Source organism: Fusarium keratoplasticum, chromosome 9 (assembly GCF_025433545.1).
Source record: "Fusarium keratoplasticum isolate Fu6.1 chromosome 9, whole genome shotgun sequence".
NCBI classification, from domain to species: Eukaryota; Fungi; Ascomycota; class Sordariomycetes; order Hypocreales; family Nectriaceae; genus Fusarium; species Fusarium keratoplasticum.
The window spans coordinates 2,487,624-2,510,949 of record NC_070537.1 but is presented as its reverse complement, the minus strand read 5'-3'; the positions used below and the strand labels follow the sequence as shown (position 1 = coordinate 2,510,949).

The window sequence follows — 23,326 nt, the reverse complement described above, 5'->3', positions numbered from 1 at the left end:
TGTTCTGAACCGAGCTTGGGTCACTCGTCCCTGCTCCACGTGCGGCTCTGTGATAGAGTATCCGTACAGTCCTAGGGTAGATAGTCCCTCAAATAGCAAGCGCAATAAGGACCTCTTGGGCCGTCATCGAGCCAGTTCCTCCACCCGCGTTCGCGTTCCGGGTAAGAATCGAAATTGCGGTCAACAACTTACTCGTTCAAAGGCCGACACATACCTGAGGCGGATCCGAGGGAGCAATGGAAGCTCGCCTCGCGCGGCCCAGTGGTTTCTGAGAGCTGCTGCCCGCTGCGGCCTCGACCGGGGTCTTGTCTCGATGGAGAGTTCGCGTGGCTCACAAGGGCCTTCGTGTGATAGAAGCAAACCCCGAGTTGACGCGGGCCAATCTCACGGGTCTGACGCTGTGCCACTTCTCGCTGGCATAGCATTGCATGGCTGCAGCACATCAGGTGCCCGCCCGGAATGACGCGATAGGCTGCAGGGCGAAATTGGACGACACGTTGAGTCCTTGTTGAAAAGCAAGCCGACTGTGACGCAGGAAACTGCCAGACGTAGGCGACAAGCAGGTGTCTGGGCTTTGACACAGACGCTGATTGCATGCCGCAGAGGCTTGGCTCGCTGTGGTTGGCTCCCGTCGCTCAAGGGGGTCGATCTGCTTGACGTGCTGCTTGGGGGAGGGCACGTGGACTCAGCCCATCGTATACTAGTTGAAATTGAGGGCGTGTTGGGTGTAAGTCTTGGAACGGAATTGTCGGCATCCTCTCTCTTGTCGTGTGCGAGAGCACCGTATCTTGGGCCACTGGCAAACCGGCCGTGCCAATGCCCGAGAGGCATAATATGACGGGTAGCTAGCCTCAAAGCGTGGTCCCAAGACCGCTTGGCAGGCCTGCGGCTTGGCATCTACGACGTAGTGCCCAGCTTGAGGTGGGTAGCCCCTGAAGGTAGAGCCAGCCATGCAGGACCGCAAACCGAGCGCGACAAACAAACGGCCTTTGAATACGAAATCCATCCCGCAACCGAGATGGCGATCCTGAAAGCAAGAAGCAGACAAAGAGCGGTAATACGATAGAACACACCCCCTGAAGACCGCGTGATAAACTCATCCGGAACGTCGGATCCATGGAACATTCTTGGCAGCGTCTTTTGCATCTATACCGCCGCCTCGACGAAGGATACGTAAGGGCTCCGGCCGGGCCGCAGCTTGGGGAACGCTTATTAGGGCAATGGCCGACGCGGCCGAGACGCTGCCCCTCTTTTGTGACGGAGAAGGAGAGACGACACCTGCGCGTGGAGGTACCTTGTGAGCAGTTCCGCTCCAACGGGTCAAGCTGTGAGCTTCTGTTTCAAAGGAGACGCGATACGGTCCCTGCCCCTTGAGGTTGATCTGACCAGGACGATCCGTTTGCTGCTAGAACAGCCACGTCAGTCAGTAGCATGCCCCCCAACAACAGCCGGGTCACGACGTCCCCGACGAGCTTCGAGAATGCCATCACGACCACTGACAAGCTCGCCGCGTGACTGTCCCATGCAGGTGGAGGGAGGGGATTAACTGCTTTGAGATGCTGCTTTGCACCCCCGCGTCGTCCATCGTCGCTATCTGAGAAATGAGATCTCCTACGTCACCCGTCAATCGCGTCATGTCACCCTTTCGGCCACCCTCTTCTTTCCGCCGCCAATCTTGTTTGCTTGGTTGGCATGTTTGGTTTCCCGCTGCCATTGAGTGAGGCTTGCGAGGGCGTCGAGTGATGTCGTATTTTCGCGGCGCATCGAGCCATTCTCGGGGGAATTTTGTTCGTAAGGTGTGGGTGATCCGATCGGGAGGGGCAGTGCTGGTTATCTTGATGCTTAAAACACCACACAAGGCTGATGGAAGATGGAACGAAGGGTCAGCAGCCTGCACCGTAACTCGCCGTGCCGAGACACTCAGAAGCCTCGCTGGTCCAGGGGCTCAAGGGCCCAAGGGCCTCATCAGAAGTGCCAGGAGACGGCGGCCCCATGTCTCACAACGGGCCCCTTGAGATCCCCTAGGGGCCGGGCATCGGCACTATTGGATGTCTCAGCCGATTGGACAGACAGAGTGCCAAAGACGTCATCGCCCTCCCCCACGTACCGCAGCTCCGAGTCCTCGCTCCCTTGGCAGCAAATCAGAGCCTCCCTGGCGGCTATGGCTGGCCCAGCTGCTCGGATTCGACAGCGTCTTTGCTTTGAGGTGCTCAGGAGCTCGTGTCGCGCGAGCCGCCAGGGCTATCAACATGTACCCTATCACCAGCGCAAGCGACAGCGACATCCAGCACACCGGATGTGATATGCTCGTGCCGCCATGGCTGGCGTCTCTGGCTCTGTTGCGGCTTAGGGTCCGGAGCCATCTGTTCCTCGTGACCATATGATGCCTGATTGTGTAAAATGTCGGTGTACAGACAAAGACACAGTCCGTAGTTCGCAGGCTCACCCACAGGACCCCGCAATGGGACCTTGGAGCACTCCCGAGGCCATGAGGCACGGAGCGGCTTCAACTGACCGAAGTACGGCATCCGCGGCCGAATGAACCACTGCGGGATCGACAGCACATCGCCAGCATACTTGGCCAGCAGACTTTGGTAGCTCAGCCGCCATGTCACAGATCAAGAGACCGTTTGCGGCACTTGTGGCTGGTTGGGAGATGGGAGAGGATTATCGTAATACCGACAAGATCGCATCAGGGGCAGAGGATGCCTGACAAGGCTGCAGAGCATGTCGCTGCACCGAATGTTCGTGACGAGAAAGCGGGGGAGGGCGCCCATCATCCAAGATGGCCGGCCAGGTACGGACGGGCATGCGTGTTGTGCTCCGTATTCTACGGCCGAGATAGCGATAGCTGGGGGTCCCCACAACGACAGGTTGGCTGCAGCCGGCCTTTTCTAAGCGCACACCCCAAGGCAGACTCCGACAAGGCCGGGTTCCCTCGTCGGCCCCCTGTCCGTTGCTTGGGGGCCCTGGAAGAAAGGCGGGAGTCGGCGTGAGAGGATCGACAAGATGATGATCTCATTCCGTTGTTGGCTGTCCCAGGCGTTTGTTTCAAGATGTGTCGGGTCCAACAGATTGAGTGCTCCGTCAAATCACATGGCGCGCTGGCGATATGTCGACAGATGATGGCGGAATGTGGGATAGACGTCTGGGACCCAGGACCTGGTATTCTGGGGCACTGAGGCTCCAGGTCTCGGGCACTTTGCTGCCAGAAACTTTTGGCTCATGACGCTTCTCAATCCGTCCACCTGGGTCAAGGACGCGATTGGCTTCTTCCCCACACGATTTTCTAGGCCGGCGTCTGACCCGTCTGGCCACCCCCTCGCGTCTGGGCACGTCTGGGAGTCATAATTACGCCGCCCCTTGATTGTCCTTTAGGTCAAGGAGCCGAGGGCACTGCGATGAGGATAGGGACGGGGAAGACGAGGCGGGAGCCGACAGGTGAGAAGGAGGAGGAGGATGTGGCTATTCCACTCTCCACTCGTGGCAGGTGGTCGGGCAATGTATGCTGCATCGTCGGTGAAGACGACTGCGCCGCGTTTCGAGATCTGTAATGGTCGGAGAGAACGCTGCCACGTCACTCTGGTGGTCGGATATGTCTTGCTCATCGGTCGGTGATGAACGCTCAGCAGGGCATCATCTTGGGGTCACTGGAGCGACCCAGCAAGAGAGAGCGATCCGAATCGTGTCTAAATTTACCGTCGTGCATGAGTGCGGTGCCCTATCCGAGTGAACCCTGTCCCTCCTGACCGAATATCTGGGTACCCTCCAACGTCGTAATCTGCACTTTGGGCAAGATGAAGCCCAATGCGGCCATGGCCATGGAGCCTCGTTCCTCAGCCTTGGGCAGGGGAATACGGATGGCGCCTTCTTTTCGAGAACGAGACTGTGCAGGCCTCTAGCGAGGGCAGGGCAGGGTTAATAACAAAGGCTTGCCGGGGAGATGTGAGGAAGATGACCCGGCTCCCGTGATGGTGGATACAATGGTCACGACGAGTGCCCTAGTCAGCAACGTGCGCTATGGCAGCTCTCTGTCGTGTTCACGTACTGGGGTTGAGGCTAGCAGCACCTCAAACAAGCTGCTCACTGGCCTACACCTGGATTCCCTGCCGACACTGAGGTGTGGGCGTGGCAGCTGAACGAGCGTTGGACAAAAGCAAAAACACTAGTCATGGTGGATACGATCCTTTGTAAGGGCAGATAGTGACGAGAAGGATCGAAATGCCTGGTGACGGTCAAATGGCTTCCTCTGAGATGCTGAGCCAAGAGGTTGTACCACGAAAGGGTCAATATGAGAACGGTGGTATTGATGGGTGGTGGATGTGACTGAGGCTGGGAATATTGGGGCGGAAATTGTTGAAACATCCAACAGACCGGTAAGCGGGCAGGTGAGGGCCCGTCTGTGCCTTCCGGGGTCTAGTTAGGTAAAAAAGAAGTAAGAGCGACCAACAAACTCGATGAGTTTCAACGCTGTGGGCAAGGGACGAATAGGAGAAACAACAATAAACAACAACGATATACAGTTTGTTAAAGATGGCATTCTAACTATGACGGCAGTTTCTGGATATTTCAAGAGCTAATCTACACGATTCTGTTGTCGTATAGCTGATACTTCAGGTATTCTAACCAGTGCTGCGAATGTCTCATTCTCCCCTAGACCTCCATTCCTAACGGCAAGTTCCAAGTGCTGGAGGTGAGCCTTCCGTGCTAGATTGCTCCCCGGAACTGCCATCCCTGCGAGCCTTATCTAAGCAACGCAGTGGTCACGGGCTTCAATTTCGCCTCTGCGACAACGTGCTGCTTGTTGGTCGATCTAAATTATCGTCACCCTCGTTTCAAGTCTTTGCTCTGGAGCGAGCTGGCCCCGTTCAATGGCCAATTTCCCTCCGCTCGGGTTGGCTGGAATAAAAAAGGACATCGGGGATCCATACATCGTGTCAGACTGAGGTCATTGCTCGCTCAGGCTCAGATGCTCGGCCAGCTTGCCAACGCTACGCTACGTTGCCCTGGGGCGCGACGCGGAGCTGGACCGCCCAAGCCGCCGTCCAGGCGCCAGCTCGCGAGGCTCAGCCCCTAATGCATTCGGATGGTAGGGCACAGGATCCTTTGCCCTCTTGCCAACGGATTTTTATGGCACAGACAGACTCGGAAACTTGCAGTGGCCCCCGGGGCTCAACTCTTCGCTACCGAGACCGAGAGTCGCCTCCCGCCATGCGACGGCCGGGGGGCATCTTTGCTCGATACGGCACTGTACCTCTGACCGCAAATAAGGTGGCAAATGATTGGCAGACCCTGTCGCTGGGCCGGCGCCGGACACATGGCTCGGCGAGAGGAAAGGTACGCGCGACCACGGCGACAATCAAGCGCGGAGCCGGGTACTGTACGCGTAGCTGGCTGCGGGCGTTGGAGGTCGTCTAAGGTCGGAGTCCGCTCCCCTCCCCTGTCGTGGAATTGTTCTTTTTTCTGCGACTATGTACTCCGTACCCGGGCCCGGATCACGATGGACGCTCACCCAAGATTATTGACGGGCCCGGCTGCTGTCAATGACTCCTCGAAAGGGCATGGTGAGGCCAAGCAACCTCGTAACTCGTGGCCTAACGAAGCTGCTGGCCCTGACGGACGGGCACTAGCCTCCCCTGCCCTCTTTTTCTTTCCGCTGACTATGCCTGAAGTAAGCTTAGAAAGCTTCGCTTGTTTGCTTGGGTTCCTGTCTTGTCGTTTTTTTTCTCGCCTCGTGATCACGTTTCTTTCTGACTTTCGTCCCTGTTTCTGCGGAACCCAATCAGGGATCTGGACTAAGAAACGGCCGGAGTTGACGATGGCCAAGACAAAAAAAAAAGTAAAGAACCCGTGCCGAGAGGTAGGAGAGATGAGACAAAGAAAACAACAATGAGGAGCCGAGCGCAAACGTTGGAAAAAACAAACACACAAGCAAGCCATGCTGCTGCTACTCTGGACCTCTGAACTGTTTACTTGGTTGAATCTGAGACCTACCTTGCAACAGCTGAAGTTGAACTCAAAAAACCCCAACCCATACAGACTTTTTCACACCCTTTGCCCCTCTCGGCCAGCCGTATCCGGCCTGACTTGCCCGGCGGGCCATATCTTGGCTTTTATCGCTAGCTTTGGGCTCTGCAGAGTTGACGTCCAGGAAAACTTTGCTATCACGGTAGTGCCGAGCAAAGGGAGCTGGGTAAGACGGCTTGTCGCATCGTCATTCTTAGGTGGTTGCTCATCATCAAGCAGCTCTGCAATGGCCAACCAGGTCCACCGAGGGTGTCCATCAGCTCATATCAATGCATCTTGTCTTCATCTCCTTGTCAGACAGAGAGTTTAGTCAGGAACGAGAGGGTTCGCGCCTCGGCCCCGGGATTGGGTTGGCATGATCGTCTCATTATGATTGATCGACTTGCAGCTCAGACCCGTGGCGCCCATCTCTATCTCTCCATGTTTTGTGTCTTGTCCTGTCTCCCTTGGGATCATCTAGAGTAGTAGCTACTGGAGATGCGCCGAGCAGAGCGGTGAAGGCAGGCGGGACGTCTCATGTTGCACAGGCATTGCCGAGCCATCAGCAACGATGGAATCGCAAGCATGATGATGGATGATGATGATGATGGCGTTTCCCCACCCAAGGCATTAGCTCGAGTCGCAGTGTCGGGTCGGTACACACACTGCCGCACTCCGAATAGACGAGAAAGCCAGTTTAGTTACAGTTGTGATGCTAGCCAGCCCCCTTCATGTTTTCCTCCTTCTCCAGGCCAGTCCCAGCGCCGGAAGAAGGGGGGCCAGAACAGACAGACACTGAATTGAAAGAAAACGGTGGAGCCACGATCCATGATCCATGGCGTCCATCTGACGGCCGAGCCCCGAGTCCCAGTCCCGCCCAAGCCTCAATCCAAGCCAATCCATCCGTCGTCCATTGAGTGATTGCCCCCCCTCCCCTCCTCTCCTCTCGCTTTCGGGGACCCATCATGCCTCAGAGAGGACTGCCGAGTTGCTGCAACGGTCCCAATATTGGCCAATTCGCAGGGAGGATTGGTACATCTACGTACATCTGGCATCTGCGGACTCGTTGGCCCATCCATCGTCATTTTCCCACGTTCCGTTCCCCATCCCACGCGCTGCCTGTCCCAGCTCCCACGCTCAAGGGCATCTTGTTTTCAATCCACACCGCCAACTTTTTTCGTCCCACGCCTCTCTCAACGCCCTCGCCTCCCGCCCTTGTCCATACCCTTGCTGGGCATGCTATCCCTGGCACTTTGACGTTGTTGCCATTCGCTTTCGCTGGGCCTGCGCAACGCTGTGGTGCACTGCACTGCACTGATGCTTCGCTCACTCTGCCCTGCGGTTTAGTGATCCTCTGCCATTTCTGGCTGTTGCTCTGCTCTGCTTGCGCTGTCCCTCATGTTACCTACCGTGTCGTGTACGGAGCCGTCAACTGGGCTGGTATGACTGCCCCCCTTCTCTCCAGCCCTGTCTTGTCCGTGCCTTGGCTGGTCCGTCCGCCCTGTTCTTCCGTCTTGTCCTTACCCGCCCATTACCCCCTCCCTTGCACATTGCGCTACGCAGTCCTCGGGACTGGACTGACTGATTCTGATTATTCTGACGCCCTTCTCCTCACGACGTACCTACGTACGTATTATCCATGCCAGCAGTGGGCAGGGTTTTTTGTCGGTCAATCTTTGGGTTGATCAATGTAACAAACATGCCGTGGCCGCCTCTTGTGCCGGGCGTAACATTGTCTCGGTTTGGCTTCGACGTTGCGCCTCGGACCTTTTGGAGCAGGTCGAGGTTTCTTGGCTAGTCTGATGGACTCATTTCCCCCTCCGCTCCGTCTCCCTGCGAGAGTTGCGAAACTCTGTCTCCCTGGTGGTTGGAAGTCAAGTCTTGGTCTGAGTCTCCCACGACAACCCAACCCAAGCTCTACTACACTGCGCTGCACTGGACGGGACATACATGCTTTCGCACAAGGTCAGGGCCCAACCATTCGCCTCCCCCTTGACCCTCCTCCACTCTATCGACTTTGCAAATCAGACACCCCCCCCTGGTCGCCTCCCCCAGTCTCTCCAGTGTTCACCCCGGTCTGTCTCTTCTTCCACAGCGAAAAAAAAAAAGTCGAGGGAAAGGGCGAAAAAAAAAAAAAAAAAAAAAAAAAGGGCTGTACGTACTCGTCCAAGTCCCAATCCCAGTCAAATCAATCACCAAAGCCTCCCTGGTCACTCTCACCCTCACCCTCACCCTGCCCTGCCCTCACCCACTCTGATGCTGTGTCTTCCACGTCCCTCTGCCGCTCCCAGGCTCCTCCTGACTTGAGATTGACAACCTGGGCCGCCAGCTAAGACAGCGGAGTAGGTAGGAGCAGGCGTAGGAGTAGGAGTAGTAGGAGTAGGTATACATCTGTTACAGGCACAGGCACAGGCACGGACACAGGTCCAGACAGGTAGACAGGCAGGCAGGCACACAGACACCTCACACTGGCACAGCAAAGCACAGCACAGCCAGAAGATCAGAGCCCATCCCCATCCCATCATCTCCTCGTGTCAAGCCAAACTCCGCACTCCTTGATGGGCGCTCCAAATAAAGAAAAAACACTCTTGGCTGCCAGTCCCTCCCGCCATAATTTCCCGGCCCCCAGCCCAAGAATCCAAGCCCAAACAGCCCAGCGCAGCGCCGCATACAAGACGCTCCCGCTGCCCACCACACCCATCCAGCAGCTTCTCCTCTACTAGCTCTCTTGACATTAGCTTTCTAGAGTCTCGCCCGCTCTCCGCGCGCCTAAAAGGACGCCAGCATACTTTGAAGCTTCCTCCCTCCCTTGCCCGCACATTAGGGGGGAATTGCCTTTTTTTTTTTTTCTCTTCGGGCTCGTTTCTTTTTCGCCTTGGTCCTCCTATCTTGCCAAAACTTGGCCTATTCTTCTCCCACCCACCGCCTCGAGCTACTTATTACTACCTGGACTCCCCCCCTCCCACACCTAAACTATCTTTTCTACCCCTCCCGCTCCACCACCAACTTTCCCATTGACAACCTACCTCTCGCCTTTCTCTCTTCTTGTCTGTCATAGCACCGCTCTGCTTCAAAGAAACAACCGACTCCTAGACCGGCACAGGCAAACTCCGATTCTCTTCTCCATCAGCATCACTCGGCTCATCTCGCGACACCTCTGTCACAAAGCTCCCGCTTAATTGCAATCGCCCAGCCTTCTTGCGATTCACTGCGATCTTCAACTTGTCGGCCAACTTCCTTTGACGTTTGGGTGACTCAGCGAACTCGCCTTTCTTGACCTCGACCCTCGAGCTTCCCTTGTGAGCCTCTTCTCGTCGAGCCTGCGGCTCCTCGGAAATCTTTGACGACCACGACTCGAATTGCGTCGATTCGCCCTTCTCTTCCGCCTCCCTCGTCGCAATCCTGTTTGCGACTGTCGCATCTCGAAAAAAAAGGACCCCCAGCGCAGGACGTTGTCGGTGCTGCCGTTATTCCCGGTTTCTCCAAGCTTGCTTCTCGCGACGCGTTTGCAGATTGAAACAGCAGCAGCAGCTCCAACCCGTGGCCCTCGACGGACGCCCCCAGTTCCCTTCATTCTTTGGACCTTGAACCTCTGCGCTGTGCTGCAGTTGCCTGCCTGACCCAGGACGAACGCCGTCAGTCTTGCTTGTTTGATCCAGCAACCCCGAGGCGGCCCCAAAAGAGCCACCTGCATATCCCACCAGCTGCCAGCTCACCACGCTGCCGCGAACTTGGCACATCACCGCGCCTCAGATCGGCCTCGACAAGACCTACCTAGTTCTCCGCGTGCTCCTCGACTTCGCTGACCCCCGTGGTCCACCCCAGCAGCGCTTTGTCCTGTCTCCGTCCCTGCATCTGCATTCATTACCTGCGCTCCCTCTCTGCGTCCTGGCCCTGGACCCCCGGCATCCTGTCCAACACTGGCTGTACCCCAGGTTGACAGCCGCTCCACGAGGGATCGGCTTCCGCAGCCTCTTCCCCGCAATCCGCGCCTCTCATTGTTACCCCCAGGCCAGACGTTCCACCATGGCTCTCCATTCTGCCTGAGCTCTTATATATGTCAATGCAACCTTCGGATGCGACTCGTCTCGTTCTTGTAGTGCAAGCACCACTCCCAGCACAACCATGTCGCTCAGCTCAGATTTCGACTCAAAAAACACATTGACTACCACTTCTCTTCACAAACTATCCGACATGTCCTCATTAACACGTTCTCACCTCACGCAGGTCCAGACGACTTTCCCGTCTCATACACAACCAGTTCCCATCCCCATGTCGGCCATCAGCGCCTCGTCTGTTGCCTCAAATTCACAGCAGGGCTCACCCATCATGTCTCCCGACACAGCCGTCCTGACCACAAATTCCTCCGCCCAGCCCTCACCTGAGCCCATGCGAGGGCGGGAGGAGGAGGTCTTTCCTTCCAGCTTCCAGCTTCCCGAGTCGGTGCTGTTCCGCAAGATGAGCGAGAACTCATCAGGGCAGAGCTTGACCAGCAACCCAAGCGCAATGTCAGAAGTAGTTGGAGGCAACAGGAGTATCATGCGTCGCCTCTCAAACCGAGCTCATCGATTCGCCACGAGCAGGAGACGGCAATCTTCTGCCGCCCCGGCCAGCCGTGATGGAAGTGTGGGACCTAGCATCTTGAGGAGACGCAGTGACAGCAATGCCACGGCGCCCCCTGAGAGCAGTGTCTTGACTGATACGGACGAGGAGGTAGAGTTTGTACCTGATGACTCCATCTCCTTTGTTGGCCTGGACGGCGCCGTCTACACTTCCTCGGCCAACAGTACCCACGGTTCCATTAGCGGAAGTGCTGGTGCTATGGCTGGCCCTGTGCTCCCGGCTGAGCTCCGCAATGGAAGCAGCGTCTTGAAGGTTTCAAGGAAAGCTCGACCAAGGAAGATCAATCTTATTTACGAAACAGAAACGAACAAGCTGTCCTGGGACCCTGCTCGCCCCCACAAGTCACTGCACGTGGACGAGATCAGGGAGATTCGGACAGACTCTGACATTCAGCAATACATCCTCGATTTTGGAATGGCCCAGATCACCGAGGCTGACAAGAACCTCTCGGATAACTGGTTCACCATTATCTACACCGTTCCCGAGAGCTCCAAGACGAAGTTCCTGCACATTGTTACCGACAACATTGCCAGCCGGATCCTTTGGACGGAATTCCTCGACGCCATGCTCAGGTATCGACAGGAGCTCATGACTTCTCTGATGGCCTTTAACGACCGGGCCATTGCCCAGTACTGGCAAAGCGAGATGACCAGGGAGTTTGGCGATTCGCCTCGTGGCACCGATCAGGAGGAGCTTGACATTGCAGGTGTCAAGCGGGTGTGCCAGAGCCTTCACATCTGCAGCTCCCAGTCAACACTCGAGGTCAACTTCCACCTGGCCGACTCTCGAAGACGCCAGAAGCTCAACTTTACCGAGTTCAAGGACTTTGTGCGGCGGATGAAGCAAAGGACGGATGTTCAGCGTCTCATCCGTAGCATTGCTGCTAACCCTGAGCTGGGCCTCACCCTGGCCGAGTTCCTAGATTTCCTCCGTGATGAGCAGGGCGAGGATGTTGATTCTAACCGGGCCTCTTGGGAGAAGCTCTTCTCTCGCTACAGCCGCCGATACCGAACTGACGAAGTCGACACTGCCGAGAACGCCCAAACCATGTCGGAAGCCGCGTTTGTAGGCTTTCTTACTTCGGAGGACAATGGCCCGATCGCCCCTGAGCCCCAGGAGTACACCCTCGATCGCCCCATGAACGAATACTTTATCTCGAGCTCCCATAACACTTATCTCCTCGGTCGACAAGTTGCTGGCCAGTCCAGCGTTGAGGGCTACATTTCGGCTCTGGTCCGAGGTTGCCGGTGTGTCGAGGTTGACTGCTGGGATGGCTACAACGGCCAGCCCGAGGTCAACCATGGACGTACCATGACAACCTCGATCAGCTTTAAGGAGGTTATGACAACCATTAACAAGTACGCCTTCATCAAGTCCAAGTTTCCTCTGTGGATCTCCCTGGAAGTCCACTGCAGCCCCAGTCAGCAGGCCACCATGGTCGAAATTATTAAGGATTGTTTCGGCTCAAGGCTGGTGACGGAGACCCTTGACGCGTTCCCCGACAAGCTCCCCTCCCCTTCGGAGCTTATGGAACGTGTCCTGATCAAGGTCAAGAAGCCGCAGATTAAGGAGGAGGTTGTCTCCGCTGGCAACGACTTCAGGGGTAGACGCCGAGGCAACAGCCTGAACTCGCCCATGATCCGACCGACCGTGCCCGATAGCGCTGCCATCATGCCCTCGCAGTCCCTCCCCCAGAGCCCGATGCTCACGCCCAGCCACTCGACCCGCAGGCTGGTCAGCAAGACGCGCGTCAACACGATCACCGAGGGCCAGGTCCAGGACATGATGAGCAGCAGCACGAGCGACAACGAGAGTGGAGCCGAACAGGCAGCCAAGAAGGCGCCCAACAAGACGGTCAAGGTGCTCGGCGACTTGGGTGTGTACTGTGCAGGTGTCAAGTTCTCCGGATTTGATACCGCGGACGCGAAGCAGTACAACCACATCTTCTCTTTCATGGAGGCGAGCTTTGCCAAGCACTCTCGCACCAAGGAGCAGAAGATGGCGCTCGACATCCACAACATGCGATACATGATGCGAGTCTACCCCGACCGAACCCGTATCACCTCGAACAACTTCGACCCCCTCATTTACTGGCGCCGCGGTGTCCAGATGGCGGCTCTCAACTGGCAGACGTTTGACCTCGGAATGCAGCTTAACCGCGCCATGTTTGACGGTGGCAAGGACTACTCTGGTTACGTTCTGAAGCCCGCAGAGCTTCGCGATATCCAGGTTCTCCCGTACAATTCTGACATCGCAGAGGGTAAGAAGGAGCGCAGCGTCGTGACGTTCAGCATCGATGTCATCTCGGCTCAGCAACTCATGCGACCTGCCAACCTCCCCGCCAACAAGTCGATCAACCCCTACGTCGAAGTTGAGGTGTTCCACGCCAACGACAAGCGAGACAAGAAGGAGTCGGAATGCATCCTGTCCCTGGAGCCCGACTCGCCGCCCAAGGTCCAGACGGATATCAAGCCCGAGAATGGCTTTAACCCCATGTTTGATAAGCATTTCAAGTTCCGGGTGACGACAAAGCACCCCGACCTCGTCTTTGTGCGATGGTCAGTCAAGCTCTCGACCGACGGTGAAAGCTACAACGAGCGACCGGCAGTGGCGACATACACGGCCAAGCTCACCAACCTGAAGCAAGGATACCGAACCTTGCCTCTCCTCAACCACGCTGGCGACCAGTACCTGTTCTCCAAGCTCTTCTGCAAGATCAAGGTGGACCCAGTCGAAAAGAAGTTGATCGACGCACCCCGACGCGCCCAGGATGGCGGCAACAAGCTGAACCGTCTGGGCGGCAAGGTGTTTAGCCGGATCAACACCAGCCCCAAAAGTACGATTGAGAAGTCAAGCTCAGAGAAGACGAGCTTTGACAGTTATTGATGATTTAGCGATTTCATCTGTACGAACATGTTTCTACTACCACTACTACTACTTCTTGGACATATTATTACTATTTGTTTCTTGGATTCGACACGAACGCGCTGAAGCCGCGATTCGACCGACTGGATACCATCCTCGACAACGAATTCTGGGTGTTGGTCTTCGGCCAGCAGAGCATTCACCTCGATCCCGCATCTCTATCCCATGATCCCCAGAGGATCCGGGCGCGACAGGCGGTGGGATTGTCTAGGGAGTTGTGACTCTCATGGTTGAAACCACACCCGTTCTCTTCGCTTCTTTTCTTGTCTCTTTACTATTTGGGTTGAAGCGTTTCAATAACCCCTTTTTTTCTTCAACAGCACCACTTGGTGCACAACGATTCTCTTTGTCAAAACAACGGCGCATGAAAAAAAACTAAAGATGGATGAATACCCCCTTGAGCGTGGATAGGTGTTGGGTCATCTTGGTTTCAATTTTTGTCATTTTTTTCTATGTTATCTATTGGGGAAAGCACACACACACACACACACACACACACACACACACACGCAATACAGGACAGGGAATTTTTACTTGGGATATGGGAATGAAAAAGGAGTCTGCATATACCACGCTTGGCCGTGTTTTTGGGAGCGTCAAAGGAAACTAGCATTGCACTGGAACCGGAATCACAACGTATTTTATAGACTGGCACAAGGCAGGGAAACCAACCAACCGCTTGGGACTTTTGTTCTTGTTCTGCTGAAAGGCTCATTTTTCTTGATTCTTCACACGCACTCTTGTCACTGGCTGCTTGTTTTACGACATGATGTTTTGAAACCTTGAACGCAATGGAGACGAAATGGACAGGACGTGTCAAGGCGAGCGAACGAGGTCACTGCGAAACAAAGGCACGAGACGGTGGTGGGAACAGTTGGGGAATCTCCTCATGGGAGGCCGCCTTCAGGGAACGAAACGGAGCATCTTTTCTTTTTCAACTTGGGGATCGACATTGGGGAAATCATGATATACACATACCGGTGGCTCACGCTACACACGACATCATATCTGGGGGCCACCTCTGAAAGTTCTGGTCTGGGCAGGGAGGGCGTCTCTCTTTCTTACCCCTATCTTTTCAGTATGGGCGTACTCTAGGCTAGGCGTTTTCCTTCTGTCTGTTTCATTTTACAGACTCTCATGAATGAAATGAATATTCTCAACACACTACAAAAAGGTGAAACCTCCGCTGTGATGTACAGATAACACACGAATCCTTGTTTCGACTAACCCTTCGTTAATCTCCACACTAAACCAGGGGGGACTTAATTCCGCGCGAGGCAAAAAACAAGATACGAGTGGAAATGTGGTACGATTTAGCATTTGTTCGTCTGATCTATTTCCCTTTCATCGGCGTCGCGCCGAACGGTAGGGGGGGTGTGTGTTGTACGCCCCTCCTGCTCTCTCCACACAACCTTGGTCGATCTCGGTAGATCGGGGGACCCTTGGGGGAAGCGAGGGGGGTAGAGATTGTCGTTCTGCGGGGGTGATAGAGGTTGGTATTTCTCGGTGAAGCGGTGAGGGTTGAGATACGGGTGTGTATGGCATCACGAGAGTCTTGTAGCTTTGACCTCATGAGGCGGTCAAGTTGAGTTCAAGACTATAAACTCATGAGAAAACTGGCGGTGAGATTCAGGGTCCAAAGGATCGACGGGATCCAAGAAAAAGCGAAAGAAGAGCGTTTGTAGATCAGGGACGGAGGATCAACAACTTCGGACAAAAGGCCGTTTTTTACAATCCTGAGCCAACAAACATTCCTGAGTCATGAGAGAGGATGAGACTAGGTAAAGATAGATGGTATTTGGAGTCGTATTCATACATCTCTCATCTCCCTTCCCCTTAAAAACCCAAGAACCAGAAAGAAAAAAAAAAGACAACAAGAATAACAAGAAAATTACAAATATATCTTGTGCCAGAAGAAGAAGAAAAAAAGTTATAGTCGAAAACACATACACACGTATTAACTCCGCAGCTCATGACAAAGTTCCCTGTCGTGATCAAAAAAACAACATATCGGTCCTCTTTTTTTTGCTTCTCATGCCACACGCTTCGCATACACGTATAAAAGAGAGAGAAAAACAAACGGTCTTTCTTCTAATCGACACCCTCGTCTTGGAATCTGGGACTCGGTGTCCGGTTGAGGCTTGTCTGCGAGCCCCCCTTACGGAGCATGCCACTTGCACCGCCGCGACCCCAGTTGCCGTTAGTAACGACATCCATGGCCCGGTTCTCAGCTTCCTCACGGCGCTGAGCCTCAGATGTGAAGGCACCCGGGCTGAGCTTCTTATCGTCGTTGGCATCATCCATGAACTCGTCATCCTCATCGTCCAGATCCGCGAGCTCATCCTCTAATGTCCGACCTCGAGGGCTCAGCCGCCGCATAGGCACGTTCTGCGTCGCGTCGGCGTAGAGGTTGGGGTCACGTCCAAGGACCCTGTCCGCCTTGCTCATGGGCTTGTTGCCCGCGAGCTGAGGGCTGGGCGAGAAATGTCGTCCTGCACCAGTTGGTCGCTCAGGAATGTCGGGGATGTCATCAGGGGATCCCCAGCCGGCATTGACCTCGCGGAGCCTTTGCTCCTCACGCTCAGCACGGAGCTTATCCCGTGCCTCGAGCCACTTGCTGCTCGCCTCCCATGTCCAACCGTCTCCGGTTGTGTTGCAGACAGGGAAGAACCAGAGAGCGGGAGTTGGGCCCAACAGATGTAGAAGATTGCGCTTCCAGCCGAGATCGAAAACATTGGGCAGCTTCTCAGAGTCTTGTTCATCAAGATATTCTTCGTAACGTTTTTGCCTCTGCTCTCGTTCTCGCTGGGCATATGACATCTGAACAGGATGCGAACCATCAGGGGGATATGTCCGGGGCAGCTCCTGCGTATGACGCTCCTCACCCTCTTCGGGCCGTGTAATTCCAGGCAAGGCATTGGTGTGAAAGTCGACAAATTGCTGAGCACCCTGGGGAAGATGGTTGGCAGGATCATGAGCGGTGTTGTACGCCTTACGCAGCGGAGAAAGATACCGCGTCTTCTCCAAACACTCAATCGTAGTCTGACCGCGCATGGCGAGATGAATATGCCATCCAGTAAACGCTCCCACAACAATGCTGATGATACCGCTAATGACGCTCAGCATGATAAAGTTGACAGGCATGAAGCTCTCGCTATAGTCCTGCTCCTCCAGAGCCTCATACCACACCCAGGAGCCGCTAACAGCAAAGTCCCAGAAGCAGAAGAGCGTGGTGTAGATGAGGAACAGCAGGAAGGCCTTGTGGTTGCGCAGACCAATGCAAGTGGCCAGCCAAGGACAGTGGTGATCCATCTTGAGTACGCATCGGCGGCATGTCGAGCAGTGGTGGGCGCGATCGGGCTTGCGGGCCTGGCACTTCTTGCAGAATCGCAACTCGCCGTTGCTCTTGACCGTGTAAGACGTGGCCGGAGGCGCATTCTGCGTGGGGAGGAGGCCGTAGCCCATATCGTTCGTTGTGGAGCCGGGGGGAGTAAAGACGGCCGTGGTGTAGCACCAGTTGAGCAAGAGGTAGAGGGCGACGCCGACGGCAGAAGAGCCGTTCCCTTAGAGAATGTTAGTTCTCGCCATCTATTCATCACAAGTGGTGGCATACCTCTCCAGCTACTCTTCCGACTTGCGCTACCGACGTTGACAACAACCCAGACAGCCCATGTCGTCAATCCATAGACAAACACGAGGGGAAAGTATGTCGCAAACGTGCAGCACGCCCGCTCCATCTTGCGCGCCCATCGACGAGCCGTCGCCGCCATGATCGTCGCTTTCTCGTTTCGCTCGCGGGGTTGAATTGTGAAAAGAGATTGTCTATTTATCGCGGATTCTTCGCTCTTAACAAATATTGATCATCGACGGGACTCGCGGCTGTCATGACATTCGAACAGGGGACAAAACGGTCGGCGTCTAACAAGGGTGAAGCTATCGCCAGAAGCTATCGGATCGCGACTCGGAATACCGTGCCAGGTGTTCAAATGGACGAAATCAGCCGCGGCGTCTTGGGCCTCCCCGTGACTGCTCGTATCGACTCGTCAAAAGATGAAATAACAAAGTGTTGACGGAGGCTGAGGCTGTGGTAAGCTGGGCGGATTATCTCGAAATTAGAGAGAGAGAGCTTAGGTCATCAGGGGCTTGCCTCCAGCGCCTCCGGGCCCGTGGGTTCCACAGGGAAGGGATGGGGATGGGGATGGCTCCGCTCCGTTCAACGGGTTTTGGTGGGAACTCCGCCTCAATCAACGCGTGTATCAACTCGATTATGCCGATTGTGCTTGCAAGTAAATGCATTGAATAGCTGATACAAATACGGATACAGATTCTACGGCAGATGTTTTCGTGTCACGTTATCGTCTGTAGGCTTGGCAGTTTTTATTTTTGGGGCCTTGACATCCACCACATGTCCGTCATCTTCACCAACCTCAGACTAACACGTGCAGCGCAATCTATGGCTGCTAGCAGACAAACCAACTTTGATTGCGAATACGGTGTCAATTAAAGCAATGCTAACTCATTAATTCATTGGCCTTGATCTCATTCTTGCGTGGCCTTTTCGCTGGTATCCCCTCCCAAAAACACATCAACCTCAAATGCAAATCCATTTCTCCGCAACTCCGCAACCATGCCAGCCTTTAATACCCTGACGCTTCAAAACACTTGACAGAGAATAGATGATCTGGCACTTTACCGGGTGATCTGGCTGCCAGTCCAAGGATCAATCTCAAGCGTCTTGACGCTAGGCTCGAACTGCTTAGTCTTGAGCAGCTCGGCCTTGAGGGGCAGAGGCTTGGAGAGCTCTGTCTTGAGGGGTTGAGGCTTGGAAGACTCAGTCTTGACCGGCCTGAGAGGCTCGGGCTTAACAGGCTCTGGCTCCTTAGGCTTGGAAGGCTTAGGCTTGGAAGGCTCTGGCTCCTTGCGGCGAAAGTTCTTGGAAACCTCATACTTGACGGTGCCATCATCATGGCGGCGAAAAGAGACATCCGCCAGACCACCCGTCAGCTGGTCGATCAAGGCACCATACGTGTCAGTTTCGCGCATTCGGCATCTGACACTGCTGTCCTCTGCGTGCGAAGTGATGGCGGCAAGCGAGTTGAAAGTCCGGAGGCAATAGGGGCAGCGGTACTTGGTTCCCGAGTGAGCTGGCGACTTGAGATGCCCGATGATGGCGCGGGAGTTCTTGAAGGTTTTTCTGCTCAGAGTTAGTGTTTGCACTCTTTATTGGAAATCAGAAAGGAGTGACTTACCCGCATCCTATGACGGGGCAGGCATACTTGTCAATGATAGGCTGGTAGTACCGGGCGACGTTGAACTTGGGATGGGTTGGATCATTAACATTCAACCATTCATCCCAGTCCTGTGGCCCCGGAGCAGCTGCTGCCTCCAGCTGTTCCTTTGTTGGCTTCTGCGCTGGGGGCGCGTCAGGGAACAGCGTCTTGCCCGAATCCCACTCCCAGGGCGCAATGTTCTCCTTGTTGTCGGTGTGGTCGACGGTGGACTCTGGCTTGCAGAGATCGGGGAACTCCTTCTTCTTAAGTTTGAAGGCCTCGATCTTGCTCTCAACATCCTCGTAGTCGTAGCCACTACCACTAGCGGCAGGCATATAGTGTGCGTAGTTTGCCTTGACGGGCTCGTTGGTGATGGCCTGGAGCTGGGTAGCAAACTCCATCTTTTCCTCACGAAGGTGTTCAAGGAACGAAACATCCAGGGTACTGCACTCGTTCTGGATATGGTGGAGGAGACCGCCCAGTTTGGCGAAGGGGCCCTGGTGACATCCTGGACACTGGAGATCTTGCGCTTGAGGGTGGCTCTGCGTCAGGTTAGCACTGCATTTGTCGTTTCCTGGGGAGAGAGATCACTAACCTGGTGAATGTGCGTCATATGAGCCACCTCAGTCTTGAAGTCCATGCCGCAGAACTTGCAATGAATATGTTTGGCCTTGCCGGCCCGTCGCATTATGTCTTTGTGCTTGAGAAGTCGCTCCCAGGTCGGAAACCTGATCTGGCACGGCTTGCACATGAACGTGCCGTCGGCCTGAAGACCAGAAGGCATCGTGATTGCAGCGGGTCGTCAGTAGGTGATTGTTAGTGGTAGAAGGTGTACGCTTGATGATAGCAAATGTTTTGTTGGTGATAGCAGGTGTGTTGCTTTGTGGTCACAGGTGTTTGTTGTGCTTGAGGAGAAGTAGATGTTTTGGCTGTGAAGTAGTAGAATGTGTGATGCAGGGTTCACGGTTGGCGAGGGGAAGAGCAGTGCGAGGGCAGTGCGAGGGCAGTGCATATGAGCAAATGAGCAAGAGCGAATAAAGTTGGTTGCCTAAGGTAACCCGGGTGAAGCATTCAACAATACTTTGATAGTACTTTGATTAGGTAGGATAAAACTCCTACTGCTGAGGGGCAGCTCGGCGATAAACACAACATAGGTTTTGAGAGGGTGAGATTTTGATTCCTGTGAAGGATGTCATACGCAGTGAGTCAGAGGGGAAGAGTGTGCCTCGAGGTCTTTGCTCTCTTGGCTTGCTTCGAGACCAATACTCAGATATGCAAGAGCAAGATTCAAGACACGAGACGACCGACTTTGTTGACTACCTGATTCAATTAACCTCCATAAGGACCTTCAGCTTGTCAACTAAAGCTCCCCTTAGCCATATATGGTATCTCCATCGAGATCAACATCTCGACTGCTCCTTGTAGGCATATCTCCATCTTCTTCATCCCCAGACTCGTCGTCGTCATCGCCACTCCCAGAGTCCTCGGCCCCTGATTCCATCTCAAGTCCCAACAGCTGTGCCTCTTCGTTCTGCGAGTCGGCAGCTGACGAAGGTTCGGCCGCTTTCTTCGCTGCATTGGGATCCCTAACTCTCACGCTGTAGCCTTTGTGCTTGTTCTTCTTTGTCGGCTGTCGTCCTCGGAGTTGCGTCAGCTCCTCATCTGTTAGACGAAGGTTCGGCAGAGGCAAATGGAAGGTTGCCTGGTTCGACCGCATGGGTGTTTGATCTCCGGTCTGTAACGTCATTGCGAAATCTTCTCGAGTAAGGTGTCGGTCAAACTGAATGGCGACAAGCTTCGTCTTCATGATGGCTTTGACCTTGGCCCAAAGCCCGCCGTGATACCATCCACTGCTTGGATCCCATTCGGGCCGTACTGCAGCATTGTCCAAGAGCTCCCTGAGTAAGGGGTCAGTGATATCGCACACTTGCCATACCTTGCCGTCAGTGTGAAATGTCTCTCCGTCAAAGATGTGACTCTCCGAGAGTTCCTCCAAAAACTCCTTGAGAGGCCCCATTTGCACCCTACGCAATGACTTCCATGTTTGGCCTCGCTGGGCGCGCTTCTGCTTCGGGAGCTTGAACATGAGAGTCTGATAGACCCGGTACTTGGGGTCTGTCCTTGGATCAATGCCGTATGGAACCACGCCATCTCTCCATGGACCTCCCTTGAACTGGTAAGCCGCGTAGTTGAGGTACTTCTTCAATTCGTTCCAGTTCTTGAGCTTTCCTCCTAGGTGGTTGAGCAGAGACCGCCGCGTCCACACCGGCCGTGCCTCGAACGCAGCCTCCAACTCGGCCATGATCTCCACCATTCGGGGGTCGGTCAAATCAGGGGCGAGTTGAGGGCCGGCTGGCGAAGGATCCTCGGCTCCAATAAAATATCCGACTTGCTTGACGGCGGTCGTGTTGACTGTTCCACCATCTTCAGTGGCTCGTACATACGGGTTCTGCGAGTATTGATAGTTGAAGGGAAGGCTCATATGCGTAAACATGGGGGGCGGGAGGATGTCGACGTTTGGCCCCTGGTCAGTCCCGGGAAGAAATTTGAATTCCTTGATCTTGTCAACTATGGTATTGTTAGAACCTGCTTCGAGATTATTAGGAGCATCTCTTAACGTACCGTCTCCAGGGAGAACTTGGTCCACGTATCGCTGGGCAAACGCAGACTTCGGCATATCCCAGTAGAAATCTGCGAGGCCACGGAAACGGTGCGTGTTCTTGATGACACCAACAGCCTCGACCTGATACTTGTCGACATTGTCTGCCATCTTCCGGCGCAATACCTTTGGATCATCCAGTCGGGCATAGGATGACACCTCATCTTTTGGAGGCTCGACTTCAGCGTCGGCCACCTCAATATCTCCTTCCCATGGACCATCAGTTCCCCTCTTTCGCTTCCTACCAGTCCTTTTGGGGACAGTCACTTTGAGAACCACATTGTGACTCCTTGCATTATGTGACATAATGGGTTTGCAGAATGGGCTTTCGGGGGTTAGGTAGAAGGGGATGGAGTTTCTGCTTGTATCCATCACCTGTTTGCATCGTTAGACCGCAATAGTTATGGAATGCGACAAAGAGTCACGTACATGTTGAAGATTAGGGACTCGGCCGAAGGCTTTGACAGCTCTGTCGACATTTTCCACAACAGCGGGAATCTCGACGGCCCCGAGAACGCGCGCAGGAACCGTGTACTTGGGAGCTGATTCTGGAGCTGGTCGAGCAGGCCTTTCAACACGAATTTCTCTGCGTGACTGATCATCGTCAAGGCTTTCGTAACCGTTCTCATCAGAGGACTGGTCAATCTCCATGTTGTTTTAGCTGCCGCAAAGGATCGAACGAATGATAGAGGATATCTCTGGCCACTGCGATTGAGGTCACAAGGAGTACCCAATTATTCCGCGGCTCTGGTGATCAAGAACCATTGCATTGCATACGTATAAGTTCTGCAAGAGCCCAGCGCTGCAGTCTTTGGTAAAAAAGTATGCACGTTGGAGCTTCCAGAATCTGCACCAAGGCTAGCCGAGTGCGGGCTAGCCGCACGTGCCAAGAAAAGGGGATGAAGAGGCAAAGTGCCGGGACAGGGCCACGTGTGGGTTATTTCCCGCCGAAGGGGACCCAAGGAAGTGCGGGAAGACAATGAAGCCCGTTGATGCCGTTGCAATCGATCCACGATGATGTTTGCTTGACGTGATTCTCACCAGGTTGAGCTGTGGCTCAGCTGGAGCTTTCTCCTGCGTTTCAAAAGTTGTGTGGCTGGAAAGCCCCACATGGTCTGTGCATGGGAGCTGATCGTCTCCTTGTCGCTTATCATTCTCCAGCTTCATATTTGTACAGGCCAGTTAATAATACGCGGACTATGATTTCTCAATGGCCCAGATGGAAGAGAAATGCGCAAAGTCTTGTCTTCTCGCAAGTCGGACAAACCGGATTTGCGCATCGTTTTACTGAATCGAGACTTATGCCCATCGTGATAAGCTGACATGCTCCAGGCAGCTGAGGCTGATTTTCACCCACTCAAAAGGCAACAAGCAACTTTTCACACCCGGTGACACTCCAAACGGACACCCTTGACTCCCTTGTTACTCCTGTCATCAGAATCTTAAAAAACGCCTTACGGGCAGTCAAACATTCCTACAGCGGTCGATTACTTCATTTTCTGTACCTAGGGTTTAGAACTAGAACGGCTGGAATCCAAACAGGCCAGCCAAATCAAAGATGCTGTGGCAGACTGGACGGGAGCGTCCCGACCCAATGGAGCCGCTCAAGCCCAGGCTTCGATGACCCGCTGCCCTGCACCTCTAGCGATCAAATGCGCGGCACAGCCTCAGGCGCTTTGGGGTCCATCAGGAGGGGCACATCCCCTAATGCGCCCTATGCAACAGAAGCAGCCGCCTGATTTCACCGCCCGTCCCAGCGCCCATCCCAGCCCAGGCCAGCCCAGGCGCAGCCAGTGACAGAGAGGCCGGGGAGCAGGGCGCCGACCGGTGTCAAGGAGAGCTC

At 54.6% G+C, this 23,326-nt stretch overlaps 4 protein-coding genes across 4 annotated transcripts; 1 reads left to right on the top strand and 3 right to left on the bottom strand.

Moving 5' to 3' along the window:
* Positions 1-10,131: 10,131 nt before the first annotated feature.
* NCS57_01167400 (Phosphoinositide phospholipase C) lies at positions 10,132-13,515 on the top strand (the record flags this gene model as incomplete). The annotated part of the gene is made up of 1 exon (XM_053061380.1): positions 10,132-13,515. The coding sequence occupies one exon, from the start codon at positions 10,132-10,134 to the stop codon at positions 13,513-13,515; it is 3,384 nt and encodes a 1,127-aa protein (XP_052909766.1).
* Positions 13,516-15,645: 2,130 nt separating this feature from the next.
* Positions 15,646-17,324, bottom strand: NCS57_01167300 (Palmitoyltransferase; the record flags this gene model as incomplete). The annotated part of the gene is made up of 2 exons (XM_053061379.1): positions 15,646-17,117; positions 17,168-17,324. 2 exons carry the CDS (start codon positions 17,322-17,324, stop codon positions 15,646-15,648), a joined length of 1,629 nt encoding a protein of 542 aa, XP_052909765.1.
* A 919-nt stretch (positions 17,325-18,243) lies between these two features.
* Positions 18,244-19,608, bottom strand: NCS57_01167200 (C2H2-type domain-containing protein; the record flags this gene model as incomplete). The annotated part of the gene is made up of 3 exons (XM_053061378.1): positions 18,244-18,748; positions 18,804-19,366; positions 19,420-19,608. The coding sequence occupies 3 exons, from the start codon at positions 19,606-19,608 to the stop codon at positions 18,244-18,246; spliced, it is 1,257 nt and encodes a 418-aa protein (XP_052909764.1).
* A 588-nt stretch (positions 19,609-20,196) lies between these two features.
* Positions 20,197-22,134, bottom strand: NCS57_01167100 (uncharacterized protein; the record flags this gene model as incomplete). The annotated part of the gene is made up of 3 exons (XM_053061377.1): positions 20,197-21,392; positions 21,447-21,858; positions 21,913-22,134. The coding sequence occupies 3 exons, from the start codon at positions 22,132-22,134 to the stop codon at positions 20,197-20,199; spliced, it is 1,830 nt and encodes a 609-aa protein (XP_052909763.1).
* Positions 22,135-23,326: the final 1,192 nt, after the last annotated feature.